General features: G+C 50.5%; 1 protein-coding gene across 3 annotated transcripts; it reads left to right on the top strand.

Moving 5' to 3' along the window:
- The first annotated feature begins 3025 nt into the window (after positions 1 to 3025).
- On the top strand, positions 3026 to 19067 carry DVL3 (dishevelled segment polarity protein 3). 3 transcript variants are annotated; one of them, XM_023260347.2, is made up of 16 exons: positions 3029 to 3448; positions 9033 to 9102; positions 9615 to 9736; positions 9858 to 9967; positions 10136 to 10271; positions 10453 to 10546; positions 10761 to 10830; positions 11450 to 11589; positions 11773 to 11849; positions 11965 to 12032; positions 12188 to 12337; positions 12899 to 13030; positions 13216 to 13383; positions 16377 to 16592; positions 16691 to 17101; positions 17958 to 19067. In XM_023260347.2, the coding sequence occupies exons 1-16, from the start codon at positions 3288 to 3290 to the stop codon at positions 17987 to 17989; spliced, it is 2157 nt and encodes a 718-aa protein (XP_023116115.1). In that variant the 5' UTR covers positions 3029 to 3287; the 3' UTR covers positions 17990 to 19067. The 3 variants fall into 3 exon arrangements, with proteins under 3 accessions (XP_023116116.1, XP_023116115.1, XP_011284349.2); XM_023260348.2 differs by lacking the exon at positions 16377 to 16592 and having other exon boundaries at positions 3026 to 3448; XM_011286047.4 differs by lacking the exon at positions 17958 to 19067 and having other exon boundaries at positions 3030 to 3448; positions 16691 to 17249.
- Positions 19068 to 19857: the final 790 nt, after the last annotated feature.

Below are 19857 nucleotides of genomic sequence, written 5' to 3'. Positions count from 1 at the left end.
GAAATGAGGGATTAAGTGAAAGTGTATGAGTGGTAGGGCTCTGAATATCAGCACACACCAGGCAAAAACAAGCTGAATAAGTGCAGGGGAAAAAAAGCCTTTCAATACTTACACTTTTTGTTCTCTCAAAACCAAAAACCATCTTTACCCGATTTGATCATCGTACAGTGAATCCTGTTAGTTAAAAAGCCCTGTACCTCGACAGAGCTTCCAATCAACTTTTTAGTATTTCACTCTTAAATGTGAATAGACTGCCAATGGTTATCAAACATTTGAGGAAACTTTGAACATGAAAGGCAGAGACCAAAACAAAATGGAAACCATGACAAAGTAGGGAGTTATTTGAAAACCTCAGGGAGGGGGGAGAGCTATAATTATTCTCAAAAAATATTGTGTCTGAAGAAAGTACTATGAAAAGGGAGAACTAGATAACAAAAATTTTTTTCAAACAAGTTTTTAGAAATTAAGTAAATTGTTTCCTACTGAGAATTGGAGGACTAGAGAACTGAATAGGATGGAGATGTTATCCATCCTTATGTAGTTGAATTTTGAGTTGTGACATTTTACCTATCCAATTGGATAGGGGAAAGGTTGGAAATAATGTTAAGAAAATCTTGCAAAAAGATGCAGTCATTCAAAAATAAAAGGGAATGGTTGATAAAGGAAGAATCCAGAAGGTCCAACATCTAACAAGTTGTAAAAAGTATGGGGAAAATAGTAGTGATGTTACTAAGTAAGGAAATATTGTTGAATTTCTCGATGGAAAGGACTCACTAAGTGCCTAGCACAGTGAATAAGCACCAAGATATATCGCCATGAAATTTCAGAACCTCGGGAATAAAGGGAACTTCTAAAAACTTACAGAAAGAGTAAAAACAAGTCATGTGCAAAGCCTTAGGGAAAAATAGAGATCTAACTGCTTAATAGCAACACTGGAAGCTGGAAGACAATGTAGTGATACCTTCAAAATTCTGAAGGAAAATTACTTTCAACTCAATCATGTTTTCAGATTTGCAAGTTCTCAAAAGGGGTTTTATTTCCCATACTCTCAAAGTAAGCCACCAAAGGGTGTGCTTTACCAAAGCAAAGGAGTAAAAAGTATCCAGGAAATGGGGATCCAACACAGAGGAGAGGTAATTCAGAACATGATGCAGAGAAGTCCCAGGGTGAGAGCTGTGCATAGGCTGAGACAGCCAACAGTGCTGACCAGAGCAAGAGAGCGGAAGGTTCCAAGGGAGAAAATGGTTGGATAATCTAATATATTTGACTATGTAAACAATATGTATTGAGAAACTTAGATTATGTAGTAAGACTTAATGGTAGATATATAAAAAAGCAAATGAAAAAGGAAGGCTATGATTAATGCCAGCAGAAACAAAAAGTTGTGAAGGAAGCATTTACTCAGTGAAAATGTCAATACTAAAATCTATACTGAGTTAACCAAAAAGGATAATTTTACTATTTTAAGAGGCTAGGGGGAAGGTGGAAGAAAAATCCATCAATGAAAAGTGGAAGTAATATGCAATATCTAGAATGTATAGATCAAGAAATAGTATAAGCTTTAAAAGTATACTGGGGTAGGGAGGAAAATGGGACAGAGAAATGCTGTTAAGAGCTTAACATGCACATATATTCAATTAAGAAAAAGGGTATGAAGTGAAAATGCACAAGATATGTGCAGGTACTAGCAATTAGGTTGATTTGCTGAAGTAAAAAATATAGCCAGCATATTATGAAACAAAAAACTGTAGAGGTTGGCAGTTTAGATTATGGAGAGTTTTGAATACAGTGCTAAGAATATTTGGAAGGCACTGGGGGAATGTCGAGAGGTTCCTGAGCAGAAGAGTTGTGTGGAAGAGGTACTTACTCTGAAAATGCTAATTAGACAAGGATACAAAATGGAGTGGGAGGAGCCCACACTTGTTACTGTGGCCTTAAAAGACCTATGTGGTCTAGTCCCAGCCTATGTTTCCAGCCTCATCTACCACTATCACTAAAGTCACAATGGCCTCCTTGTTCCTCAAATTGGGAGAGAGTTATTTGTGCCTTGAGTCTTTATATTTGGCCATGCCCTCTGCTTGGAATGCTTTCCCCCACACCAGACCCTCTTATAGCTGCTGCTGCTTCCATTCTGTCTTAGCTCAAAGGGAAGAGGCCTTTCCTAACCACCCATAATTCTCTTCTCCCTTTTACTATCACATTGCTCCATTTTATCTTTTTCATAGCATTTGTCACTCAAGTTATTTATTACAAGCTTGTGTGCTTCTTTTCAGATCAGTGAAAGTCCTGAGAGTAGTCTTACCTGTCTTGTTTTGCTTTACCCCCTACAGTATGCCTTGCGCCTAAATGGACACTTTATTGAATGAATTAAAAACTAAGGGGTGAGAAAATCTATTAGGGACCGATTACACCTAGTTCTGGTTTCTTACTGTCCCAGTCATGCACTCGTTTTCATTCTTGCACTCGTTCTGCATCAATCCATTTATTAAGCCACTGCTTTGCACCTAGGTATTGTATTGAAGTTATAAGAAGAAATCAGAACTCGATCCCATTCTGTCCTCAAGGAACTCAGTTTGACAGACTCAGTGACAGCAGCTATGCTTTTCAAAAGACCCTAAAGGGCCATGTGGAGGTCACTTTCCTCCACTGATACCTGGTCAGAATCACACCCCCCCCCCAACTCTGGGGACCAAAGTGACCCCTGTGTTACACCCGTCCCAGGCTGCTGAGGAACAGCCGATAGATCCCCCCTGGGTCCAGAGCCGGGGCCTTGGTGAGTCCGGGAACGTAGCCACCCTGGTGAGATCTACCCTTCCTTTCTGGGGGCCTAGGCGACTGCCGCCAATCTCCCCGCGGGCCTGGGACCTGAGCGCCTGAGGCCAAGCTTACAGCTCGGCGGGTAGGCTGGGTGTCCGCAGGGCCATCTGCGGTGAGGCCAGCGCGGCTCGGCGGCGGACGGGGGCGGGGCTCGTGCTGGGGCGGGGCAGCGCCCGGGTCGGGGGAGGGGAGCGGGCCCAGCCGCAGCCCAGAACCCGGAGGGCCGCGGCCACCGGAAGAGTCGTAGTCGCCAGCCGAGCCGGGAGAGTGGGGAGCGGAAGCGGTGGCCGCGGCAGCGGCAGGCGGCGCTGGGACCCGGGAGCGGCCGGAGAACAAGGGAGCTGGCGCCGCGGCCGGCTGCCGAGCGAGGCTGAACCGCTGGGCCGCGCCGAGCGCCGTCGCCGCCCGAAAGGCCCGGCCCGGCCGCCGGAGCAGGCCGCGCGCGGGCCCCGGGGCCCGAGGCCGGAGCCATGGGCGAGACCAAGATCATCTACCACCTGGACGGGCAGGAGACGCCGTACCTGGTGAAGCTGCCCCTGCCCGCCGAGCGCGTCACCTTGGCGGACTTTAAGGGCGTTCTGCAGCGACCCAGCTATAAGTTCTTCTTCAAGTCTATGGACGACGATTTCGGGTGAGGATGGCCCCCGCCTCACCTCTGGGGGACCCGGGCCCCTCCGGCTTCTCGCGGCCCACTCAGCCAGTTTGGACTCCCCTTGCTACACTGGCTTCTAGCCCTACTAAGGATTCTAGGGGCAACTTGGCCATTTGGGCCGCCTCTTTCAGCTGGAGTTCCAGCCTCTTTAGGGATTCTCCTTTTGCCTCTTATGGGGGACCTAGGCCCCCCTAGTTTAGGAGGACGACTAACTCCCCAAGAGCAACCGGAGTTCCGAGCCTCCGAGCCTCCTCAGAGACCAGCGGCCCACTTACACACACACCCCCCTCCACCCGATTCCAGAGCCAGAGTCCCTAACCTTCCTCCTGCCATGGGAGCCACCTTTTAGCATAGACTTAGGATGTTTGGCACTCGGCCTTCTCCTTCTCCATCTTTTCAGCTCCACGACTCAGAGCCATATTTGGAGTAGTGTTTCCAGGGGCTTTGCTGGGGACTTTGAACTGGAGGGAGGGGGAGTTGGGGGGGCTCAGGGACTAAGGCTGCAAGCTAAGGTCAGCAAACCTAATGTTTATTTAGCTGTCTCCCCTCCCTTGTGGGGTGTTCGGGATGTTGTCAGAGAATCAGAGTGCCTGACCCCTGAGAAGTCCCCACTAGCCTAGGTACTGATTTCCCTTCAGAACTGGGGCCTTTTTCCTCCCGATGGTGGCCAAGGGGGAGACCTTGGAAAGGGCCTCAGAGCCTGGATGGGAGGGCCAGAAAGAGTCTTTTAGTGTTCTTCATCTTCCCCTCTCTGGCGGGGTCTTCTCCACCCAGCTGCAGGGCTTTGGACAGGCTGAGTTTGGAAGCAGCGACTTTCCCTTTAAGAGGGGATGGAATGTTGGAGCCGGAAGGTTCTGTAGCAGCTGGCCTGGGAGGGGGAGCCTGGCCCATCCCCTCACAACACCCCCCCCCCCATAACTCCCAGGGGACTGGGGGAAGGGAAGGCCCCCAGGCTTGCCTGCCCCACACTAACTGGGCACTGGGCCTGGAGGCCTGTGGGGAAGGCCTTCCCGGGGCCCTCTAGGCCTAAAGGCTGTCTCTCCTGCCCTAGCCTGAGGCCTGCACTGCTCTTTGGAGCTGAGGCCCCAGAGCTGAGTGAGGGGAGATGTTCTCTTCCCCGGTGTTGATATTTCTGGCTTCTCTTCCAAGACCCCTGCCCTCCTGGCCCTGGAAAGCAAGCATCTTCTCTCTCTTCTGACTAGCATGTTTTGCTGTCACCTTTCCCCATGGAACTCAGGGTTTGATGAGCCCATGAGATCCTATGTGTGAGAACGCTTTGTGCAGTGGGAAGTGCTATGCAGCTTCTGACCAGTCCCGTTTCTGTTGTTGTTCCTACCCTGGGGTGAGGTACTTGTAGTGTAGTAATCATTGTCTGGCTTTAGTCCAGGGACAGACACTCCTGATTGGAAGATTCTGAAGAGGGATCGATCGATCTGCAAGGGGTGAGAGTGAGGGGGCAGATGCTTTGGTCTGGTAAGAGAAAAACAGAGCTGGAAGAGACCAAGATGCTGCCACAGGGTATGGGATAGGGGAAATCAGTTAGAGTCCAGTGTGCTGGGGTCATTTGCCTTAAGGGACTAGGGTAGGCCTGTGTCTCCACTCCCAACTCACCCCTGAACCCACTGGGCTTAGCTCCCACCTCCTAAACCTAGACCTCTCTGGGCTGCCTCCCACTCCGCCCGGGCTGCTATCAAGCCAGGCCTAACTACAATCATAGTTACATCTGCTCACTGTTGACTTAATAGTATTCTTTAAATCCACTGTCAGCCCACTCACTCCTTCTTAGCTTGACCCAGTCAGTAATATGAAATCACAGGTCTGATTTTCTATTTGTATTTCTTTCTAAAATATGTTAAAAAAAAAAATACTTAACTATTGCATTAAATATTCATCAGGTACACCTGAAGTGATCTTGCATACATTAGTGGTACTTGAACCATCGTTTGCAAAATGTTATAGTAGACTGTTTTAACAGAGTTGAGAACAAAGCTAAAGGAGGAGATTGGTTTTGTTTTTATCCCCAGAAGGATTAATGAGCAGGAGACGTGGTAGGGCTGTCTTGTCACAGGACTAGTAGCTAAGAAGTATATATTTATTTCATGTATTTAACAAATTCTTTTTATGGTACTTTGGTATACATGCACTGATCTAAATGCTTTTCAAATCTTTATTCACTCAATCATCTTAACAGCCCTATGAAATAAGTAGTAATATCCTCAGTTTTTACATGAAAAAACTAGAGCACAGAAAACTTAAGTAATTTACCCAAGGTCACATAGCTGGTAAGTGGCAGAGCTTGATTTTACATCAGGAATCTGGCTCCAAAGTCTAAGACCTTAATCACACAATTGTAGGTATTATTATCACTGTTTAACAGACACATCCTCTCCAAAGGAGATGCTGAGCCTTGGCAAACTGGAGAGATGATAGGGTTGCCACTTATCCTAGCCCCATGAGACCAGGGTCGGGCAGAGGCCAGCAACCTCTGCTGACAGATGGAGAGTGGGTCAGAGGAGGAAGGCTGCTCTCCAGGCTCAGCCTCTAAGGTTCTGGCTTGTAAGGCCTGAGGACTCCCCAACTCCCATCTGGTCTCCAGAAGTATTTGTCAAGCTAGGGTAGGCCCAACCCTCTTAAATTACTTGGATAATGGAGGAAGAATAAACATTTTCACCACTGAGGGAGATGGTGGATGAATATTAGAGTGGCCTTGAGCTGTAGGTAGGAGCAACATGGGAAGTTGGGCCACTATGTTCCTGCCCACTCCATGTCACACACTGCCTTGCCTCTGCACTTGGTACTGAGAACACACTCCTCTTGTCTTCCCGGGGCCAAATTTTCCCATCCTCTGGGTTTAGCTTTTAAAGTTATGACACTTTATCCTGTTTACCCTTATACCAACCCAGCTCCTAGCCAGGACATGACACCAAAGACACCTACTCAACAGACATCTGTCCAGTGGACACATCTGCTGCTCTTGTGGTTCAGACTACTTCCCACTTGCCATATACTTGTGTGAATTGTCCGTTGGGCCATAACCTCCAAGGACAAGGCAGGCTCCTGGTCTGATGCTTCTTGAGGTTTTTTTTTTTTTGTTTTTTTTTTAATTTTTTTTCCCCAATGTTTATTTATTTTTGGGACAGAGAGAGACAGAGCATGAGCGGGGGAGGGGCAGAGAGAGAAAGAGACACAGAATCGGAAACAGGCTCCAGGCTCTGAGCCATCAGCCCAGAGCCCGATGCGGGGCTCGAACTCACGGACCGCGAGATCGTGACCTGGCTGAAGTCGGACGCTTAACCGACTGCGCCACCCAGGCGCCCCGCTTCTTGAGGTTTTATACAATGGCCAGCATAGGATTTAAAACCTGCTGGGCTCTTAGCAAAGGCTTTTTAATTGAATGGACAACAGTGAGCAGATTTGTTTGGTCCCTGCCCTTAGAAATTTACACATAGTTGGAAAGAGAGAATAGACCCTGCTAAAAATTGACACGGTTAGTAATTAGCTTTTATTGTAATCCTAGACCATGCCAGGCGTTTACAAATCCCACTTACCAGGACAAGACAAAGGCTTGGAAAAGTTAAGAAACTTCTCTGAGATAGGAGGGCTAATAAGTGGCAGAATTAGAACCCAGATTTGTCCAACTCTGCTTGGAGAGAGAGAGAGAGAGAGAGAGAGAGAGAGAGAGAGAGAGAGAGAGAGTGTGTGTGTGTGTGTGTGTGTGTGTGTGTGTGTGGCATGGAACTCTGAACCATTCGTCTCCGTGGTGTGAGGGGGAGGCTTGTCTGAGGTCCCCCAAGGCTGCTGCTGAAGATCAGCTGATCGTTGTGAGTCAGCAGAGCCTTGGCGACCTGTCGGTGACCCCTAGAAAGAGAGGAAACATCTGTAGCGTGGAGCTGTGTGGTGGGGCCTGCTGGGGGAGTGAGTGGTGGGGACTCAGCAGCAGTTTCCCACTACAGGGAGACCCTCTCCAGAGCAGGTCATAGTCTCTGCCATTTGGCCCACATACCCCATTTTCCTGTGAGTCCCAGTTCCCCTTGTGGGCTGCAAGTTTAGGGTACCCTATGGCCAGACTGGCTGGTGAGTCTGAGCTACTTCCATGTCCCTTCTTTTCAGCATGTTCTGTCTCTAGGCTTTCTGGCATCATGGGCCTGACCTGTGATGCTTTCTTGGGGTCTTTGTGGGGTTGGAAATGGTGTAGGAGCCAGAGCTGGATGGGAGGGAGAAGGGCAGGCTCAGTCTTCAAACTTGGCTATGAGTCCAAGAATGTGAGCATCACAAGGAGCCAGGCATGTTCCCAGCTCTAGGCAGAAGCTGCTCCAAGAACAAGGAAGGACTAGGCTTCCCAGCCTCCTTCCTTGCTATCTTCCCTCTCTGCTCACAATCCCAGGCACATGTCTTCCTCTTGCCATTGATGGCATCTTTCCAACTCTGTACTCTTAGGGTGTTTGACACAGTCTGGGGGTCCCCAAACTGTAGTCATAGTCTGACTTCTCGCCTTGATGCACCCCTCAAGCCAGACTACATGCCTGTATACACATCCCACCCCTGCCATGCCCCACATCCCTGTCTCCCCAACCCTTACCCACCACAGATCCACATCACCTCTCACTGTACAGGAAAGAATGCAAAGTACCATGGGAAGAGCATGGGTTTTAGAGTCAGGCAAGCTTGGGGTTGAATTTTAGTTCTGATGTCTTTCTGCTCTGTGGCCCTGGGCAAGTTACTAAATGTTTCTCCATTTCTTTACTCATAAAAAGAGGATATTGTCCACACAATGAAGGTGATGTGAAGATTATACATTCTAACTATAGAGAGATAAGATGGTATAATAGGTAAGAATAAAGGCTAAAGAGTCAGGCTGACCAAGATTCAAATTCCAGCTCTTCTTGGTGATGTGACTGTAAGTGAATTTCTGAACCTACTAAGTCTTAATTTCCCCATCTGTATCTATCTCAGCATTGCAGTGAGTATTAAATGAAATGAAATAAGCAAAGTGCTTAGCTTAGTGCTTGGCCCATGATACATGCCCAGTAAATGAGAGCAGTTTGTTGCTATTACCATAGTGGCAGTGGAGGATGTTCAGTAAATACCTTTTTCCCTTCTCTTTCCTAATTTCCTTAAACTCCTCATCCACACCTTCCAGAAGAATGTCAGGATTCCCAACTAAGAAGGGAAAGAGAAACAAGGGTGTACTTTTTCCTAGTTTAGGGTCAGGGGGAAAGAATAGGTCTAGCCCAAAAGAGCTATGTTGGGGCTAGGTAAAGCCCTTTCGAGATTTTAGGGAATGGCCACACTAGGGGGGACAGCAATTTGTCAGGTGTAATTTGCAATCACCTGATGACTGAGAGGACACTCTAGGGCAGCATCTGGCCTGGGCAGGGCTGGTGTCTTCCTGGTGGTGCTAAAGAGCTGTCCTTGGGTGACCCCCACTTCTCCCATTTGAAAGGCTTAGGCTGGTGGTTTGATTCCCAGGTTAGGGTGGAGGACCCCCTGAGTTAGGATTGTGAGGACACTTCCATTTCCACCCCAGAAAGCTCATTCTGACACCCCCGCCCTTTCCCTGCAGAGTGGTGAAGGAGGAAATCTCTGACGACAATGCCAAGCTGCCCTGCTTCAATGGCCGGGTGGTGTCCTGGGTAAGGAGCTCTCCTCAGCACCCCCTCCTCCTATATTCCTATGGTGGGCTGGACAGAGGAAAAGCATTGCTAAGATTGTAGCTGGTGGTTTTATGCTTCAATATCTGAATCTTCCTTGAGTTTTCTACCTGAACTGTTTCTCCCCTCAGATTATGTAGCCTTGGTGAAAGGTTAGTTGGCCGGGGGTAGGGGGAAATGTGGGACATTGTAGGACAATGTCTCCTATATGCCTTTTGAAGCACTTTGCCTCAGATTCCAGCCAACCTCTCTTTTGGACCACTGACCCTTGTTCCCTGCCCGCATGCCACTTCCAACAACCCATGCCTCCCATCCCCCCATCAGTGCTGGCAGCACTGAGTCCATTCCTTCCCTCAGCTGACCTTGCACAGTCCTGTCTCTCTTCCTCCATGTCCCCTGCTTCATTCTCCCCAAGTCTGCATGCCTTTCCAGAAGCCATCTGCTATTTCCCTGGCGCCCCTGTACCTACTACCCACCCATTCTTTCCCCATCAGTTGGTGTCTGCTGAAGGCTCACACCCAGAGCCTGCTCCCTTCTGTGCTGACAACCCATCGGAACTGCCACCACCCATGGAACGCACAGGAGGCATTGGGGACTCCCGGCCCCCATCCTTCCAGTGAGTGTGACCTCAGAGTGGAGAGGGCCCTTGGGGAAGGGCCGCATCAGCTCAGCCCAGGGCTGGGGGAGGGAGCCCCCAGCCCTGCCCCCTCTCCCACCAAGTCTTCTCTTCCCTGCAGCCCTCATGCTGGTGGAGGCAGCCAGGAGAACTTGGACAATGACACAGAGACAGACTCCTTGGTGTCAGCCCAGCGTGAGCGGCCACGCAGGAGGGACGGCCCAGAACACAGTGCGTCTTCCCTAAACAGACGCCTTCTCCACTCCTCCATTCAGCTGCCCTCAGCTCTGTTCTGAGCTCTGGATATGCCTAGCCCCGGTGCAGCCCCTAGCCCTTCCCTGTGTCTGTCCTTCCCTCCTGCGTTGACACTGTGAACCCAGCTGCCTCTATTCCCTACAGCAACCCGACTAAATGGAACTGCAAAGGGGGAGCGGCGGCGAGAGCCAGGGGGTTACGATAGCTCATCCACCCTTATGAGCAGCGAGTTAGAGACCACCAGCTTCTTTGATTCGGATGAGGATGACTCCACCAGCAGGTGGGGCTTTGGTTTCATTGGTACTATGGGGCAGGTAACCGCCCCTCCAAGAGCCCTGACCCCTAAGGATGCTGGGACCCTGGGAGGGCTGTGGGCTTTGCGTGGGGGACTTGGGCCCTGCAGTGCCTCTTGTGGGGCAGGGCTGGGCCAGCCTGGTGGGGAACGACTGTGGGCCCCCCAGGTTCAGCAGCTCCACAGAGCAGAGCAGCGCCTCACGCCTGATGAGAAGACATAAGCGGCGGCGGAGGAAGCAGAAGGTTTCGCGGATTGAGCGGGTATGGGGCCTGAGATGCCAGGGATGGGTGGGGGCAGACTGAGCCCTGTCCAGGCATTTCCAGGGTGTGTGCTTCCTTAGACCCCCTCCTATTGGGCCAGGCTTAGAGCCTTAGAGGGGAGGGGGTACTGAAGGCTCCCCTTGAGGAAGAGCTAGGTGGGAATAGTGAGTTCTTGGGACCCCTACCTGCTGCTCAAGGCCTCTATCTATTCCAGTCCTCGTCCTTCAGCAGCATCACGGACTCCACCATGTCACTCAACATCATCACAGTCACTCTCAACATGGGTGAGTCTGGTGAAACAACTCTTGAACATTTATATACCAGACACTGGGCAAACTTGAGGAGGTCAGAGAGGCATAAGATACATTCCCTGCCCCCGAGGAGCTCTCTCTCATAAACATAAACTGGTACATAAACGGATCGTTTCAGTATCTCATGATCAGGGCCGTGACAGAGATCAGCACAGAGAGTTGTAGAAGCAGAGAATGGCAAGGAAGGCTTCCTGGAGGAAGTGATTTCTGATTCTTATCCCCCTTCCCATTTTTCAGCCATTGCTTGTTGCTCTCTGATGTCTGTCATAGGCACTCTCTTTAGGAAATAACTGGCTATAGTTATTCCCAACGTTGGAATTTAAGCCTGAGTTTGAATCCTGCCACGTAACGGCTTAGAAAAGTCATTGAAGCTCTCTGAACCTCAGTTGCCTGTTTTGTAAAATGGGACTAAGAGTCCCTGTGGCAGAACTAACAAGGATTAAATGGAAATATTCTTGACCATCCTGAACACAGGACCTGATTCAGGTTCAATGAATGTTAGTTCCCATCCCTTTCCACCCTTTACTAATAAAGGGCTTGGAATTTAGGTAGGAACCTTGTTCCCCTCTTAAGGTCTTATTACTCTCTATAGAAAAGTACAACTTTTTGGGCATCTCCATTGTGGGCCAAAGCAACGAGCGTGGTGATGGAGGCATCTACATCGGCTCTATCATGAAGGGTGGGGCTGTGGCTGCAGATGGACGCATCGAGCCAGGAGATATGCTGTTACAGGTACCACTGCCCACCCGGCGTGGCGGTGTGGGTGGGGAGAAGGGAGATATTCCTACCCTCTGTACCCTGCTCATTTAGAGGCCACTTCTTGGTAGGGGGAAGACCTCCTGATCCACCAAGCTCTGCTTCCCTACCCACCTCCCCAACCCAGCTGCTTATCCCACTCCTGGCCCTCTCTCCCAGGTAAACGAGATCAACTTTGAGAACATGAGTAATGACGACGCAGTCCGGGTACTGCGGGAGATTGTGCACAAACCGGGGTACGGATGGGATGGGATGTTGGGAAGGAGGGGGCAGGCATTTCTGATTCTCAAGCAAGGGGGTTGGTCTGGCCTCCACACATCCTGCCCTCACTAGGGTCATCCTTGCTTTCAGGCCCATCACCCTGACTGTAGCCAAGTGCTGGGACCCAAGTCCACGTGGTTGCTTCACACTGCCCAGGAGTAAGTGGATGGGGGACTCAGCCCTAAAGCCGGTGCTTGGCATACATGAGCCCTGTCTCTCCTTCCTTCTGTGTTGCCTTGAGCCCTCATACCTACCCTGTTGGGCCTGGCAGCGGACAGGGTAGGCGGCCCCTGACCTCTCATCCTCCCTGCAGGCGAGCCCATCCGGCCCATTGACCCTGCAGCCTGGGTCTCCCACACTGCAGCCATGACCGGCACCTTCCCTGCCTATGGCATGAGCCCCTCCCTGAGCACCATCACCTCCACCAGCTCTTCCATCACCAGCTCCATCCCTGATACAGAACGTGAGTGTCCAGCCCTGCCCCCTAGGCCCAGCCAGACGGGGCAAGGTGGGAGGGACTGATGAAGGCCCACATGGAAACTCTTGCTTAAAAGTGAGAGGGAGCTGGGAGTTCATCCTAGCTACCTCACACTGCAGCTTCCTTCAGTGGACACCTAACCCTCACTAAACAGTGTTTGCTTCTGGACCTGTATTGAGCATCCAGTGAGCCTGTTTCCTCTAGTAAAACAGGACTAATGATACATAGTCTACCAGGTTCCTGGGGGTTTAATGAGAGAATATAAGTGAAGCCTCAATCACAATATGTGGCATAAAGTAAGCACTCAATAAATGACTGCTGTTTTCATTATAATACATATATTCTATGCTAAGCATCTTCATTTATATTATTTCTCTCTTCAGATACACTCTTCGAAATAGATATTAAAGTCCCTATTTTTACAGAGGAAACTGAGTGTCCTAGAAATCAGTAATGTGCCCAACATTGGTAGAGCTGCGATGCAAATTCTTCTCTACCTAACTCTGTAACCCGTTTCTGCCTCACCATTCTGCCTCCCACCCCTAGGCCTAGATGACTTCCACCTATCCATCCACAGTGACATGGCCGCCATCGTAAAAGCCATGGCCTCCCCTGAATCTGGGCTGGAGGTCCGTGACCGCATGTGGCTCAAGATTACCATCCCCAACGCTTTCATCGGTGAGAGGGCCCCATGGTGGGATGAAGGCTGGGGTGGGGAGTGATGGTGCAGGGCAGGCTGGGGGCTAAAGTGGCCCTCGGGCCACTCCTTTGAGCTAGAACCAGCCCCAGCCTCATGGTTCTTGTGAGGTCAGATGAGCCCAAGTCAGGTGGGCCTCCCCATCAAGTGGCTGCCTTGCCTCCAGGCTCAGATGTGGTAGACTGGCTGTACCACAACGTGGAAGGCTTCACTGACCGGCGAGAGGCCCGCAAATATGCCAGCAACCTGCTGAAAGCCGGCTTCATCCGCCACACTGTCAACAAGATCACCTTCTCCGAGCAGTGCTACTACATCTTCGGTGACCTCTGTGGCAGTATGTGCCTCCCCCACCTCCTTGCTCTGTCTCCTGGCTGGGAGTGGGGAGGTGCCCAGGGATGTGGCAGCAGACTCCAGGGAACCCACACAAAGTGTGAGCAGGCAGCTGAGCTGGGGGCCCAACTCAAGGCCTGACACAGGCCTCCCTCTCTAGTAGAAGCAGAGCCAAGTCAGGCCTTTTCACCTTCTCTGCGTCCCCTCTTGGGGCTGGCATTTTCTAAGTGCCTGATGTGTTTCTGGCACCATGCTGGTTGTTTCTAAGCAGCATATCACTCTCAGTCCTCACAACCTCCACCTCCTCACCCTTGGGTGAGGTGGGTCACTATCCCTATTTTAGCTGAGGAAACCGAGACTTAGAGATGTTAGATAGTCCACCCATTCTCACAGCCAGAAGCAGAGTTAGGCCTTGGGGATCCAGGTCTTTCTGGCTCCAGAGTCCTCATTTTTACCACCATCTGGGGCTACCTAGGTGTGTGGTATTGCAGAAACATTGTCTTAGCAAAGTCAAACGCAGATCCTCCTGTTGGCCCCCGATCAGCCTCTAAGCATCAAGGAGGTTCCACCAGGGCAAGACCTAGGGCTGCCCTGAGGCCCCACATCCCCAGCCTCTTCATACCCTTGAGGCTAGGCTGGACCTTGGGACAAAACTGGAAAAGCTGTCAGGGCTAGCTTGTAGAGGACTCTGCAAGCTGCATTGAGCAGTTTGGACTTGATCCTGAGAGAGTGCAAAGCCAGTGAGGGTTTTTAAGGAGGAGAGGTCTCAGGGAACCCCCCCCCCCCCCCACTTCTCCTCCTGAGCACATAGACACACCTTGGGAAGGAAGGGGAGTTCTCAAAACAGGACATTTCAGGACTTGGAGCATTCCCAGCAGCCACCTCTGCCTCAGGGAGCCTTTTGGCAGCCAAGGGTGCTTGCTGGCTGGAGTCCAAAAGCTAACCTTTGTGTGTTGTTTTTTATTTTTGTTTTTTTTAAGTTTATTTATTTCTTTTGGGAGAGAGTGAGAGAAAACAAGTAGGGGAAGGGCAGAGAGAGAGGGAGAGAGAAAATCCCAAGCAGGCTCCGCACTATCAGCGTGGAGCCCGATGTGGGGCTCAAACCCACAAACTGCAAGATCATGACCTGAGCTGAAGCCGAGAGTCAGATGTTTAACTGACTGAGACACCCAGGTGCCCCCAAAAGCTAACTTTTAAAATGCTTCAGATTAGGTTCTAGGATTAGAAAGGCTGTTGCTGCAGGGCACAAGTCTGTGGTGGATGCATAGGGTTTTAGAGTTGGATAGCTCTGAGTTCAAATCCTAACTCCGCCCTGACTATGTAGACATGAGTAAGTGACACTGCCTCTCATTGTCTCAATTCCTTGATCTGTAATTTGGAGGTAATAGTAGAACGTATTTTAGAGCTGTTTTGAGGTTAAGACAATGTGTATAATGCTTTTAGCACCATGTTTGTCCCACTGTAAGTGCTCTTAAAAAAAGTTCTCCATTTTTCATATATTTAATTGATTCTAAGGTGAACATTTTTTTCACATTGCAATATCTCTAAAGTTGGGTACACCTTAAAATTAATGGCTTCTTAGACTCAATTCTATATGGTTATTATTACCATCATTAGCAGAAGTGAGACCTAGCCCCAAACATCTAGGGACACCTAAAGCTTCTCAAGACAGCTGTGGTTTTTGCTCAAGAGATGTTGTTCTATCCCTGGGCCTCCTGGGTCTTCTTTCTACCCATGGGCCAAGGCCCCCAGAGGCCCAGTTCAGGGATATGCTAACAGAGGTCTTTTTCTTCTCACTGGCCAAGGTCTCCTCAGCTGGGAATGTAGCAGACTCAAAGGAAAGAGTTGGTGACCTGGGTAGCCAGCCCCAGGAGTCCACAGTTAACTCCCCTCAGGACAACAACCTGGAGGCTGAAATAGTCACCAGCTCTTGGGGCATGAGCCAAGGCAGGCCCTTGCTTCTCACCAACCCCCACCCCCAGCCCCATGCTAGCTGCAGGCCTTAACAGGTCGATGGCTTAGCTGGTAGACTCCACAGACTGCCTCAGCCCCCTCAGATCCCCCTCTCCTGACCAGGTCACATTAATACATTGAGATGAGTGCTGTGAAGAATGAGGCCTCCCTGGGAATAGAGTGGAGGGCACAGAGGAGGCACCTAAGTTGTTCTCTTTCTGAGCCCTTCCCACCTTCTCCAGCAGCACCAGAAAATTTATCTGGGCCAAGGGCTTTTGTATAGGGAGAATCTGAAAGGCCTATGTTCTTTCTGGCCTATAATGGGTACTTTTTTTTAGTCCTAGGTGAAAGGAGAGGGCAAAATTTCACCTAAATTTCCCCAAACTGTACCCTACTCCTTACTAATGACTCATCTGGAAAGGTAAGAAGAAAGGAAGCAATTCTTAGCTTCTGCTCTGGCTACAATTTGGATTGACCTCAGGCCAGTCATTTAACCTCCCTGGACTTCACTTTCCTCATCTGGAAAAAATGTGATAACATTTGCATGAGGTGAAGTGCTTTGTATTGTGCCTAATGAATCGCAGGTATGCAATACCTGTCTGGTATTTCAGCTTCCCACATTCCCCTACCTTTACCATCTAAGTGAACAAAGGAGAAAACTACCAATTAAAAGTTATGCTCCTTGTGGCCCACTAAGGAAGGAGGAGAAACTGTCAAACGCTTGGAAGGGGGCCTCCCTGAGACTGAGAGTTGAGCGTAAGGATTTGGCACTGAGCATCTGAAGTGGTGACTCAGGGCCCTCCTGAGGAGGGTTTTCCTTGGGGCTGTGTCCATAGGGTCTCCCTCTCCACCATCTAGGTGGGTGGCAGAGGGGGTGTGAAGAAGTGAGAGATCTCTGACCTATGCCTCCTCTCATTTGGGGAACAAACTACCACTGCTGTTGGTGTCATCGCAAATGTACCCACCCTACCTAGACTGGGGGACCTTTCTCTCCTGACCTAGGGGCATGACCCAGCTCATCTGGCCCTCCCCTCCCCTCTGCAGACATGGCCAACCTGTCCCTCCATGATCACGATGGCTCCAGCGGCGCCTCTGACCAGGACACGCTGGCCCCTTTGCCACACCCAGGGGCAGCCCCTTGGCCCATGGCTTTCCCTTACCAGTACCCGCCGCCCCCGCACCCCTATAACCCTCACCCAGGCTTCCCAGAGCTGGGGTACAGCTATGGTGGGGGCAGCGCCAGCAGTCAGCACAGTGAAGGTAAGGCAGGGGGCTTGGGGGTGGGGGGTGCACAGATGAGCCCCAAGCTTCTGCAAGATCTGAGCATCCCCCATCCTGTCCCTGCCTGTCCCCTACAGGCAGCCGGAGCAGTGGCTCCAACCGTAGCGGCAGTGACCGACGGAAGGAGAAGGACCCGAAGGCGGGGGACTCAAAGTCTGGCGGCAGCGGCAGCGAGTCGGACCACACAACCCGCAGCAGCCTGCGGGGGCCGCGGGAGCGGGCGCCCAGCGAGCGCTCAGGTCCTGCCGCCAGCGAGCATAGCCACCGCAGCCACCACTCAATGGCCAGCAGCCTGCGCAGTCACCACACGCACCCGAGCTACGGCCCCCCTGGCGTGCCCCCTCTCTACGGCCCCCCCATGCTGATGATGCCCCCTCCGCCCGCGGCCATGGGGCCCCCAGGAGCCCCTCCGGGTCGCGACCTGGCCTCCGTGCCCCCCGAACTGACAGCCAGCAGACAGTCCTTCCGCATGGCCATGGGAAACCCCAGTGAGTTCTTTGTGGATGTGATGTGAACAGGACCCCTCCCCCACGTCCATCCCACTCCCACCCCTGGGCGGTTGCGTCCCTCTCTCCATCCGTCCGTCTTTTTTACTTTGTCTGGTACCTGAAAGGGAAATAAATTGAACTAAATTCAGGCGCGCTAACTGCTCGCTGGGCGCAGCGAGGGCGGGGTGCACCCACCGATCGCCACCGCGGCCCCTAACCTGCCATCAGCCCCAGCTTGTCCCTCTGCTCGACTAACTGCTGCCTAGGACTTGCCAGGATCCTTCGTGTCACTGGGACCTGACTTGCTGGTGCTGCTCCTTATTCCCCACAAACACTTCAGGAGTTACCCCAGTGGTGCCCTTGAGGCCCTGCTCACCCCCTTCTCCCCGCCTTTTCCCCCCCGCAGCAACCTTGCACTGTTCAGTCAGCTACATCAGCCCTCTATTAACTGCATCTCCTCAAGCATGTGTGCCAATCTCTTGACTTTTCCCCCACAATACTGACACCAAAAAATATTTGCTCCATTTATTCCTCTTCCTAACTGCCCACCCCACCCCCATCGCTGCCCCAGTCCTGCACCCTAGAGCTATAGTCACTTATAATAACCATCCACACGATCCCTGCCTGTGCTGGCCTTCACTAGAGGCCCAAAGGACCCCCTTAGTTGCCTGAGCTGCTAGTGGCTTTCAGGAAGCATATCTGTTCTACCCCTACATCCACACCCCCATGCCTGCCCTGTGTGCTGGTTCCTTCCGACCCCTAACCCTACTAACCAGCAGGCTCATCTCACCTCTGAGCCTGAAACATTTCTTTTCTTTCTTTTTTCTTCCCTCAATTTTTCCTGGGCCTGGAGCAGCCAAGAATTTCGGGCTGTTTGACTTTCTGTGAGCCCCCATCAAGGGGAGGCCCAGCCTCCGAGGAGACCAGGAACCCTGCTTCAGCAGCCCCTCAGGGCTTCCCAAGGATGTTCAGCCCCCAAACCCACACTTCAACATGTTGAGTCACTAGGCTTTGTTAGAGGGTTCCAGCCTCTCACCCGTGTATGAGAGACTGTTCCCCTTTCCACAGAGTGCCCATCCCACTCTCCCTTTCTCACTCACTCTCTCTCTCGCCCTCTCTCCTTCTCTCTCACACGCACACATACATACACAAACACATACACATACACGTGTCTATGCAAGTTCACTTAAGCCTCAGGGCTGGTCCCTGCTCAGAGGGCTGGACCTTCTCTCCGAAGTTGTGGGGCTGGTCCCCTGACTTCCCTCTCCCCAAACCATCCACACATGTCCCCATCATCTTCCTACCTGGATAAAGCCCATAAGCTGGATCTCAGGTCAGGCTCAGCAGAGGACTCCGTAAACAACTGACAGGCTGTTCTCACCCCACTTCCTACCCCAACACCCTTATTTCACAATAACCATGATACCCCAGAGAAAGGTTAGGCAGGGGGTCTTCTGGGACCTCTAAAATGCCGGGTTTTATTTTTTACCTTATTCTACAGTTTAAACAAATCATGATCTCTTTAAGCCTCTTCTATAAATTCTCCTGGCTCACCTAAGCTTCCATACTTTTAGGACTGAGGTGTCAAGAGTACAACTAAGTCTTAAGCTCCAGGCTTTGGGGCAAACCAGGGTAGGGACATTTTAACAAATACTTCTGGAGTTTTTGGTGCATAAGGGCTGTGCTGGAAGTGTGACTCAGTCTTGCCTGCCTTCCAGGAGCCCAGGCCACGGCTTTCTGTAGCCACCACTATAGGGCTGCCTCCTATACTTCTTTAACTTTTCTGACTCTGCCATGTTCAACTCCCTTGAGAATTCCTCCAGTATTGCTCATGCCTTCAATGTTGGTGCTCCTTGTGTTCTTTGGTTCACTTCTCTTTCCTCTATATTTACTCGCCAAATGGTGTCACCTATACTGATGTCCTCAATTGCCATTGATATGCTGGTGATTCTAAAATACGTATCTTCAGCCCCAACTTCCCTCCAAATTTTGGATCTGTATCATCACCCACTGGACATCACCATGGACATATCCATATGGACTCAACTCATTCCCCCATCAAGTGTGTTCCTCCTGAATTCCAATCCTGGTTATCTTCATCACACTGTATGTAGGCTAACCAGCTAGGAACAGTTATGGGCTTAAATTCTTCCCCCTATCTTTCTAGTCAGCATATCATATCCATTACACCCTAGCAATCTTTCTTGAATATGGTCCTTCCTTTCCCCTCTGCCTCTACTCTAATTCACAGGAGCATGGGATTTGGAGTCAGATTGTTCTGGGTTTGAATCCCAGCTCTACTACTTTTTGGTTTCATGATAAGAGAGTTATTTAATCTCTCTGAGCCTCAATTCCCTCATGTAAAATGACGATAATAATACCTACCTCACAGGGTTGTTGTGAGGATTTAAATTAGATATTGTACGAAAAGTGCCTAGCACAGTGCCTGGCACATAGTAGAATAGGTGCTCAATAAATGGTAGCTATTATTATTATTATTATTATTATTATTATTATTATTATTTACTCTAAATTGGTAGGGCATGTATTGAAGATAGAGCTTTTGGAAAGGTAGCAGTGAAGCCTTGAGTGCTGGTTCAAGAGTTAGAAATGCCCATATTTGATCATTTAAGAGGTTCAGACTGTGACCACGGTTTGAGGGAGGCTAGATCTTCATCCTGCCACATCCTGACTTCTAGCAGGACAATGCTAGGGATAATAGGGTTTTCAACCAGGTTTGCCCTTTTTTGCCCTTC

The sequence above is a fragment of the Felis catus genome, chromosome C2 (genome assembly GCF_018350175.1).
Source record: "Felis catus isolate Fca126 chromosome C2, F.catus_Fca126_mat1.0, whole genome shotgun sequence".
NCBI lineage: Eukaryota > Metazoa > Chordata > Mammalia > Carnivora > Felidae > Felis > Felis catus.
Note: the sequence above shows the minus strand (reverse complement) of the source record. Positions and strands in the feature narration are given on the sequence as shown.